The sequence below is a fragment of the Gavialis gangeticus genome, unplaced genomic scaffold (genome assembly GCF_001723915.1).
Source record: "Gavialis gangeticus isolate Ggan-Ray unplaced genomic scaffold, GavGan_comp1, whole genome shotgun sequence".
NCBI classification, from domain to species: Eukaryota; Metazoa; Chordata; order Crocodylia; family Gavialidae; genus Gavialis; species Gavialis gangeticus.
This window is the reverse complement of record NW_017729022.1, coordinates 75,079,865-75,090,298: the sequence shown is the minus strand read 5'-3', so window position 1 is coordinate 75,090,298 and position 10,434 is coordinate 75,079,865. Positions and strand designations below refer to the sequence as shown.

Here is a 10,434-nt window from a genome sequence, read left to right as displayed (position 1 = left end):
AAGAGTCCCATGGTTCTCAGCCTGTCGTTGTAAGGTCTGTTTTCCTGACCTCTGATCATGCGCGTGGCTCTCCTCTGCACCCTCTCAAGCTTTTCCACATCCTTTTTGAATTGTGGAGCCCAAAACTGGACGCGGTACTCCAGTTGCGGCCTCACCAAGGCTGAGTGCGAGGGGAGAATGATGTCCTGGGATTTGCTTGAGAAGCATCTATGGATGCAAGCCAGCGTTTTGGTCGCTTTACTAGCCGCAGCATCGCATTGAAGGCTCATGTTCATCTTGTGGTCAATGATGACCTCCAAGTCTCTTTCTTCCATAGTGTTAGCCAGCGTAGCACTGCCGAGCCTGTAAGGATGCTGCAGGTTTTTTTTCCCAAAGTGGAGAACCTTGCATTTTTCAGCATTAAACACCAAAGAAGAGGGCTTCACACAGGAACAGCATAAACAGAAATGGCCCCAAAGTGTAACACTGGGGAAATGCATTTGGAGGGGAGGCCATGGTTAGAGCATAGCCTAGACATGTTCTATAACATTTCCCCCCAGTGGTCAGTCTCCAGATGACCAAGGTTCTTTTGATTTTTGCTGCATGAATATTTTTCCAGATATGGTCCAGAGAAATCTGCATTATCAAACTCAAAGAAAAGTCTGCAGGTGGCCAAAACTTGTGTCATCTGGACATAGCAACAAAGGATGGAGAAGGTACTGAATAATACATTCACTATTTAGAATTGCACTGTTAGTGTTGCTATATGAAGGTGCTCAGTGGGAAGTGCATGCTGTCTTATAATGGCTCATTTTGTATTTAATTTGCTGTCTAGATTAGATTAATGTTAGGTTGTGTTGTGGATGTGATGGTGATTTTTGTGAACTCTACACTACTTCCAGGACAGGGACTTAATGTGATGGAGTTTCTGGCCTTCAGATAGCTAGGGGCTTTTCTGGGGTGGTCCCCAGTGACCTCGCTCAAGAGCTCCTGTGGTGGATATCCCTGGAGTGGTCTCATTGGTGAATGTTTTGGTTTGGAGCAACACACGTTGCTGTATTACAACTCTTTACACAATGCATGGTAATGGAGTTCCAGAAATCTCAAGACATTTACTGAGACAGCTGTGCAAACTATGTTCACTGAGATTAAAAAAAAAAAAAAAAAAAATTCAATCATTTATAGAAAGGCTTCTAATTTTATGCTAGATGTTAAGTAACTGCTAACGTATGGTGGTAGGAAGAAACTTTCATTATAGAATAATTCGTCCATAATTACTGACTGTAAGGTATCTCTGAGAGAGGATTTCTCTCATCTGCCATGTCAGTTTTTTTTCTTTTTATTATGGCCGTGTAGAGATGGCCTCCTGATTCTTCTGGCGTTCTAGCAACTACTGTGGAGCTCTGTCTAAAAACGTTGCCAACCACACATGAAGTTTAAGCAGCTTCCCTGCCTTTGCTACCTTCTCTAACTGGTATTTTTAATGCTTATTATAGAATGCCATTATAATATGCTTGATGCCTGTAAACATCTAGCTTGTCTCAACAAGGTGAAAAGTTATGTGGCATGAAAAGTGACTATTGGCACAAACTCTTGGATCGTGACTGACATGAAAGTAGCAGAGCCTCATAAATTTTGTCTGCAAACAGGCAAACAAGGACTGCAGCTCCAGGTTGCCCGTTTCCTCCAGACTGGGACCTCTCAGCTCTGCCTGATGTAGGATACAAGGTAGTTTTTTTCACTTAAGTACTATATGCATGTAAGAGTTTATTGTTTTGTTGGTTATTATGGTATGTTATGGTGTTCCCAGCTTTCAAAAGAGTTGCTAGAAAACTGAACTATAAGCTGGAACAAAATTGCCTGTTGATTCATCTGAGAAGGCTCAGGGGGGACTTGGTGGCAGCCTATAAGTATATAAGGGGTGGGTATCAGGAACTGGGAGAAATGTCTGTTCACCAGGGCATCCTAAAGAAAGACAAAGTCTAATGGTCACAAACTGCTGGAAGACTGTTTTAGAGTGGACATAAGACAAAACTTCTTTATCATGAGTCTCCAGAGTCTGGAATAGATTCTTCTCCCCCCCCCACTCGCCCGCCCACCGCAGCAGTGGTGCAAGCACCTACTCTGGACATGTTCAAGAAATGTTTGGATGCTTACCTTGCTGGGGTGATCTGACCCCAGCTGACTTCCTGCCCTTTGGGCAGGGGGCTGGACCCAATGATCTTGCAAGGTCCCTTCCAGCCCTAATGTCTGTGAATCTCAAATAGACATGTGTCCGTTGGAAACTAGCTGATGGCTACTTCATTCCACATGAGTGCACTACTGAACAATCATCAGGTAGTAGTGACTTGGGTTGCTATTGACCTGATTTGGATGCTAGTTGATTGAAGTTCAGGATTTCTCCAAGGTACCTTGTTCTCCTCCCCCCTCCCCCCCCCGGGCATTTTTTTTTCCCGAAGATTATTTTTAATACAGAATTATGCAGTATGGTGCATTTTAAAGGAGTATCATGAATTCACTTGACATTATTATAGAAAGATCTGTGTCTCAGTGACCTTCATGAGGGTTTTTAAAAAAAAAAAAAAAAAAAATCTTCCCCAATGGTTACAAGGTTGTGTAAGTAATTTGCCACAATAAAGTGGGGCATATCTATATAGAGAAGCTAGTGTGGAGATGCAGAATAGCTGTTTCTGCACAAGCACACTTATTCTGCACAAATAGCATAGAAGCTGCTTTGTGCAGCTTAGCTGTAGTTTACTGTCCAGTTATGGCCCTCTTGATTCAGAATAACACTAACTTCTCTATATAGAAAACCCTCCAGGGTTAATATCTTACAGCATGTGGGGAGATGGGCAGAGGGAGAATACTGCTAATAAATAAGTGAGGTAGACTCTGGGAAAACTTGACTTTTGATTGTAGCTTCAGGGTGGTCCATGTCTCATGTGATGTAGCTGGAGGGATAGAGGGTGGGTAACTAAGAACGCTCTAACTCCTTGAATTCTTTGTATTGAATACTTTCAGTTGGTAGAGGTCAGTAGTACTGCGAGTGAATATATGCGAATCAAAGACCTGTTTGAGAAGACCATGCAAAATTATTATATCCACAAACTGCAGAGGATTCAGAACCCATCACTGTGGCAAGTTTTCCAGTGGTTTGTATCCACTTTTAATTCATTTTCCTGGTGCTAGTAGAGCCATTTTGATAATTTTGGGGCTTCTTCTCTTGGATTCCCCCTGGTGCCAAGCAGGACGAATATTTCTCTTCTCTTAGCCAAATGTAAGCTGTGGTGAATCAAGATTCCTTTTATTCTCTTCTCCATGAGCACATAGTTCTGGGTTTGTTTGTGACCATTGATTGAGGGCTTTACTAAAGATTTTTACCAAATCTTTGCAAGTCATTCCTAACTTACTTTTATAAAACACATTCATGACACAGTTGATTGAGTACAGTTTCATGACTTTTCAAGTTCTCCCATTTGAAAAGGATGAAGTTCCTATCTGCCTGTTTCTCTACAGCTAAACTTTGTGTTTGGATGGGTTTGTGTTGGTCCACTGGAATTAGAAATTGGGACTTGACTTGCATTATTTCCATTTTTTTCCTTCCTCCAACTAAATAAAGTGGGGTGAAGAAATAGTTTATTTTCCAGTGGAATTTCTCAAAACCTTTTCATCCACTATGGAGTAAAAACAAGGCTTCAGTGTCTCAAGAAAACGGAGGGAGGCTGACCAATCTTCCGCTTCTTACCTTCATTAGAATAGCTGATAGCTTGGTAGTTAAAGCACCTGCCTGGGATGAGGGAGAACCAGATTCAGGTCCCTGCACTGCCTAATTAAGAGGGCCTTGACTTAGCTCTTCCATGTACCAAATGATTGGGATATTTATTGCTCTGGCATAGGGTATTTGACTTCAGGTATGGACAGAAGTTCATTTGAAGCATTCCAAATCCTGCTATGATTTGAAATGCTTCAAATTTGCAGTGCTTTGGTACTGTGGAGATGTGTGGCTTCTGCCCCCCCACTCCAGAGTGTCATAAATGGCTGTGCAAATGTGTAGTGATTGTGCCCTCCAGTCAGGGGGCAAGAAAGCAGGGATCTCAGCTTGTCTCTTGGACTCCAGATGTTTTGAAGGATGGTCAACAGGAAAATGCTCATTGACTGTCCATCTCACTGTCCCTTCCCTGCAGCATGTGTGTATAGGGGAAGCAGAGTACTGTGGCATGCCAGAGGATTGAGCAACCCCCTACTCCATTGGAAATGTATGCATTGCATAAAGCGCTTCAGAGATTTTTTTTTTCCGAGGGTTGTATCATCTCAAAAGCACTCGGAGTTCTTCGAGCCAAGTACCTGTCCATACCCATGAATAGAAATTCCATCTTGGAGTTTCTAGAAATGTTAACAGGGGCAGTTGTAACAGAATTGGTGTGTTCCTGCAAAAGGCTAGTTTAGCCAAGTTGGTGCTGGTCATTGGGAGATGCTCATTTTGTCAATACATGACCCAGTTCTACCAGTGAATTTTTTCTAACTTTGTTGAAGCTTGAAATTCCTTTGTGAAATACAGCCTAATATCCAGATGGAGCAAGATAAATTTACAAAAAGGCTTGATTGAGAGGCTGGTGGGATGAGTGGAATTGGGATATGTGCATTATTTTTAAGCAACAGGGAAAAGGAACTGGAAAGAAGATAAATCAAGACAACAGGAAGTTTCTGCTGTATGTTTATATGTTGGGGGAGGGAAGGAATTCAGTTGCATCAATGGATACCTAAAGCAGCAGAACTTCAGATGATCTTGACATGCTTTAAAAATCTTAATGATCAAGTTAATAAGCAAGTATGATGGTTCTAATAGGAAAAATGGTTTAGGAACAGGTGTTGCATTTGTCCCAGGACACTAATGTCATGGGATTGATGTATACACGCATCACCCTTCTAATCAGGATTTAGTGAGTGGCTGAATCCACTGCTGCTTTCCTGCCATTGATTCAATGATGCAATCATAGGATAACTAGTCAGACACTTAGCAATGTACTTCTTATATTGTGAACTTTTTGTGGGTTTTTTTTTTTTGTTTTTGCTTTTTTTTATAACCCTGGGACAATGGATTTGAATATTTGAATGACTGCACTTTGCCCCAGGATAACATGGTTTATGCTGGGACAAAGTTGACCCTTGCTCGTAGCCTTGAACAAAGGAATCCAAAAACTTGCAGGTCTTGGAGGCCATGGTGGGGGGGATTGGTGCCTAAAAGCATACCTCTGAAAGGGTGCATGTGGAAGTGTCTCAAAGTTGCACTTCAGCCGTTAGCCTGTTGGCATTATCCCTCCAGGAACTGAGCAAGCATGCATGTGCTGGAGTGGCCTTAGTGTGCTCACCATTTCAACTTTTAACATAATTCTCTATCCTTTCCCCTCAAAATAGCACACAGCATTTCAGGAAAATTGCTTGGTACTAGCATTCCCGGGTAAAGCTCCTTTGGGAAGGGTTTGGCTAAAATTTCAAAGCGTCTTTTCCCAGTTACTTGAAAGTTGCATCCTGGGATGGCTGACGGGGAGGCAGAGGCTCATAGTGTCTAAGCAAGTAAGGACTAAGTAGACCTTCTGAATCTGATTTTCTTGACTTTATGGAGAAGAATATTTTAGCAACTTGAAGGGGGAGGTAAGGGAGAGAGCATGGAGGACATGATATTTATAAAAGTCAGCTTGTTTTACTTGTACTACTATGGACAGTGAAAGCATGAACCAAGGACCAGGGAATTAAAAAGGCTCAGCAAAATGCTCTGGAAGGGTCTCTAAGGGGTAGAGGATGAGAGCTATTTGCTCAGCCCAGTCAGGTCCAGGGACTAAGGATAAACAGAGAGTCTGAATGGGTTATATTTTGCTTAAGGACTATTTTCTCCTGCCTGAAGCTTGACATCATTTGTAAGGGCTTTTCTTTGAGCATGATGTATGTGTTGTGCTTTTGCATATTTGAGGGGTAAAAGTGAAGCTTGTGTGTGCTGTGAAACTGGAAGGAATTATAGGGAGCAATGAAGGTTTCCATGTCTGGAAACCTGTTATATCCGTTGGGGCTACGTTGCCAGTCCTTATTTTGGGTACTTCAACAATGAGTGACTTCATAAACATTTTTTAATGTTGGCAGACTTTATCAAAGTCTGCTTCAACCAATTTTTACAAAGCTCTTTGAACCTGAGCATACAAATTGGTGATATCACCTGAGCTGTAAAACTCTGATCTGGATTTGGATCTAAATTTTAAGCATGCTCTGAACTTGTGACATCTGAGATTCTTGGTTCTAGCTTTGTTTGAGTCGAAGAAAAATGTTGAACTCGCTGAATCCCAGCATTTCCCCCTCCCTTCGTAGTGGGGAGGATGGGAGGTGGGATCTGAATGGCAAATGCAGCATTTAAGTCTTCAACTTAACACCAGTTTCTTCCAGGATTTGCACTTAAAATTGTGTGTTAATAAACATGCAGATGCTGTAGTTGTGCTGGCTAACATGAGGTGGTCGGCAACTGAAAGCTGCCTAAAGAAGACAAATATTTTCTTCTTCAAAATACTTTCTATAAATAATAGAATATGCACATCTGGAACTGGACCTATAACTAACAATGATAGGGATGGAGTTGTAATTGGCAAGTGAGGAATGCAAAGATGACTGCTTTGGGTGGAAAAAAATTAGGCAAGTTATTTCAACTAGCTGGATGGAAAATTAGAACAACTACGGAGGATATTGTGTTTTCTACCTTTGAAATCAAATGTGAAAAAAGGCAAACCTAAATGCATCCTGTGAAAAGCCTTGGAAAGGTTACTAAAACTTTTCTGATTCATTTGATTCACACTGTTTCATGCTGAAGTTGCTTCTCAGGACTTCAGAGCTGGAACCATTTTGCAGTATGCATGTGTATGGTACCCAATGCAAAGGAAGAACCTGTCTATTTGGAGAGGGGAATGTATGTGTGATGAGGTCAAATTCCTTTAATATCTTTCATACATGCTAAAATGACTTTTGCAAGGACAGAACTGAGGATCTGAGTCTGGCAGAAAATAATCAACTTCTGACCAACACAGATCTGTACTTTTTTCTTATTCTGAGTGGTGTCTTCCTATCTTGATGGCTGGGATTTTATTTTTGCCTTAGTCTAGAAAGAACAAGCAGAAGCTTGTCAAACTGAATGGCCGCCTAGAAGGTTAACATCCTTAGCAGGGCTGAGACAGGCTGTACATGTATCTGTGAGATGCTCTATTAAGAAGGCAAGCACTATGCCATGAGTAAACAGGGTCTGTATTCTGCAAACTGGGTTGCATGTCAGAGTTCATCCTTGTGTGAGGTCAGAAAGATAGTTCTTTGAACCGGCTTGCCTAGTCTGGTTCCAGTACCTTTAGAGAGCTGGTTCAGTCAGGTCTGGATGGTGGTCCTTCTCTCACTGTTCCAAGCTAGAGATCTACCCAATACCCTGATATGGGGATTGTACCATCACTCATGAGAACACCAATGTGAGTCCTGAGCACCAGCTGCATTGGCTTCAAGGTAATTCTCCTCTGGGCATATTGTTATACATTTGTAGTGTAAGGGATCCATGGGATGCAGAAACAAAACTTGCCATCAGTTCTGTATGCTCTGGTCTCCTGTCATCTCTGGAGAGTGACCTTTATTCCTTATTTTCTTTCTTTGTATTTAATATGGTGAAGAAGTAGGCAGACTGGTGTCTTGGTGTTAGCCCTGATTGATCAGGAAACCCCTGGAAGAGGTGGGCTGAGGAATGCTAAGATTAAACCCAATATCTTTGACCAATTTCCAACTTTGATGTTTAAGTTTCACTTGCAACATTGACTAGTTCTTTTCTCCACTCAAAATTGGATGGGGGGGTGTGTGTGTATTCAGCTGCTGATTTCAATCTTTTTATCCTTAGGCAAAAGGAGCAGATGAAGAAGATCAACAGACAGGAGGATGTAGATGAGAGGCTCTTGTTCCATGGAACAAATACTTCCCATTTGCATGCAATCTGTGAGCAGAACTTTGACTGGAGAATCTGTGGGGCTCATGGAACAGCCTATGGAAAAGGTAGAAGTTCATAAACAGCTTATATATTGTGAACTTCAAACACTTGCCAGAATGCTGTGACATGCTCTAGTACCAAACAAGTCCATTTCCTATGGACTGGGCTTGCTTCTGTTGCCTTGCATCTGTTACAGCTGTTCACATTAGTTCAGGATGTGCAATGCTAACAAACAGGTAGCAATTTATACCCATTTTGCAAACCTTAAAAGACTATATGAAATGCAGGGCAATTGAAACACACTGCTTTTTTCTAACTTAAAGGACTTAGTCTTCCTCCTTGAACTTAATCATTTCACCCTTGCTCAGAAAAGGATCTTTAAAGCAATTGCACTTAATCTTGCACGCACAAAAGTCTTCCTTTTTTTAGCAAGGTGGTTTATTGGCTTTTCCGTTTGGCACATCCAACCCTACCTTTTTTGCACTGGCGTTTTCACTCCCAGATGCAAGTTCAGTGAATGATGAATCACTGTGGTCCATGTAACTTGGCTACAAGTATCAGGAGCTCCGGTGATGACTTAATTTGAACACTGTTGCTATTGGCCTTTGTGGTTTTTTCTGTTTCCCCTTAAACCCTAATGCTGTCATCATGGTCTATCATGGCATAAGATCCCATTTTTGGAGTATTAACTCCAGCATTTATAGTTGACCATGTTTTTTTACCTGTGGTAATATAGAAAGAGATCCCTTTCATAGGAGCCTTTTTTTAAAAAATACACACACAGAAATTTTGAGGCATCCGGGAGTTCTCTCTTTTGATGCAGTTCGAATGGGTGTCTTGTGTCTCCCATTGGAGCCTGTAGAAGTTTGGACACTTGCTAGGCCTTGTCAAATTGGTTGTACTCTACACAGAACTGGATTTGGCCAAAAAACTTTCTAAATGCAGCTACTTTTTGGAGTACTTTTGCCAAAGTGAAAATTTTTCAGTAGGGGCAGGGGAAAGAACAACATCAAAATAAGCCAAGGTCTGGTCTAACGTAAGTAAGTTGGGTTTTTTCCCTACTTTTACCAAATTTACACAAGTTCAATGCCAGTGGGGATGCAATTATCCTGTAGTTAATTCCCCTTCCTGTATAAATGTAAACATTTCTAGTATTACTGAAGCCACATTTAGGGTTGTACTGCTTTTGACTCTTAGGCTAGGTACAGGCATTCAAAAAGCTTGAAGCAGAATTGATCTAAGTTGCATGGTTTTCTGTAAGTGGCATACTTTAGATTGGTAGTGAACAGAATACACATTCTCCCTGGGGCTGGGGGTGGGAGAAAATCTTAGACTGGGTTCTGCCATTTTTAAACCAGTCTGTATGTGCCAAACTAATGTTCTGTTATGCGTATAGACTGGCTTCCAATCACTTACACCAGTAAAAATGTAATGTCTGTACCTGGACTTAGTGCTTCAGTTAAGAGCAGGATGTGGCCCATGTGTTTTTAAAGTAGAATGCATGTTATTAAGTCAAACAATTGTTGCATTACTTAAGCTATGTCTGCAGTGTCATAGAGGTGTGCCTGGACAAGACTGCCATCCCAAGAAAACATGTTTTACTTGTGTATCTTTTTACTGATGTATGTTTTACACAATGTAACCCTTCTGTTAGGCTCTGAACACTATTAACAAGGGCTGATTTTCAAATTTAAGGGCATTTTTAGATGTGCATGCGAGGCAGTGCTGGGCACATTGGAAAGCAACCGGCTTTGCCTTGTATGCATTTGTATAAACAGCAAAATGCACATCAGTGATGAGAAAATGGTGGCGGTGCACTTTTGAACTAAAATGCATCAAAGGTGTTTTCGTTCAAAAGCATGCCACTGCCATTTTTTCAGCGCTGATGTGCATTTCACCATTTATACAAATACATGTGACACAGCACTGAGTGCATCAGGTCATGCGCAGAGCAGACTTGATTTAATTGAGCCTTCTTGAATGTGCCAGAGATCTGGTGTGTCGCACCACAAAAGTGTACGTGTATAAATGCCCATTGGGTTTAACATCAATGTTTAACAGTTTTTTACTTGACTGCAAAAATGGTTTTAGACCATACTGACCCCACCTTGGGGAGTCTCTTACTTGCCCCCACCCCAGCCCACTCCCCAATCTTACCCCCACTGGCTGTGCAACTCTGCCCTAACCTCACTGCCCCACTCCCTGTCCTGCTCAGTGCCTCGGACTGTGCAGTGCTGCCTACCTTCAAGGCAAGCAGGCAGCTGGATGCAGCAGCAGCACATAGGTGGTGGCTAGGGGGGTCTGTGGAGGCTCCTGTGGACCATAAAGCCCTGAGGGAGAGTTGTCGTCCCCCCGCTTGCCGGGAGGGAGTGTGGGGGGGGGGGGGGGCCCTCCCCAGTTAAAAAACCCCTGGTTTACGGGGTTGCGGGCATAAACTTTTTGATTTTGGGTGTAGACACATT

The 10,434-nt window shown here is 42.1% G+C and overlaps 1 protein-coding gene across 1 annotated transcript in view; it reads left to right on the top strand.

Annotated features, from left to right (window-relative positions):
* PARP12 (poly(ADP-ribose) polymerase family member 12) overlaps positions 1-10,434 on the top strand; it is a 24,008-nt gene that overhangs the window by 12,659 nt on the left and 915 nt on the right. Inside the window, exons 4-7 of the mRNA XM_019515399.1 lie at positions 599-695; positions 1,629-1,707; positions 3,001-3,131; positions 7,886-8,037. Coding sequence (XP_019370944.1) covers positions 599-695; positions 1,629-1,707; positions 3,001-3,131; positions 7,886-8,037 — 459 coding nt within the window. The remainder of the gene's footprint in view (positions 1-598; positions 696-1,628; positions 1,708-3,000; positions 3,132-7,885; positions 8,038-10,434) is intronic.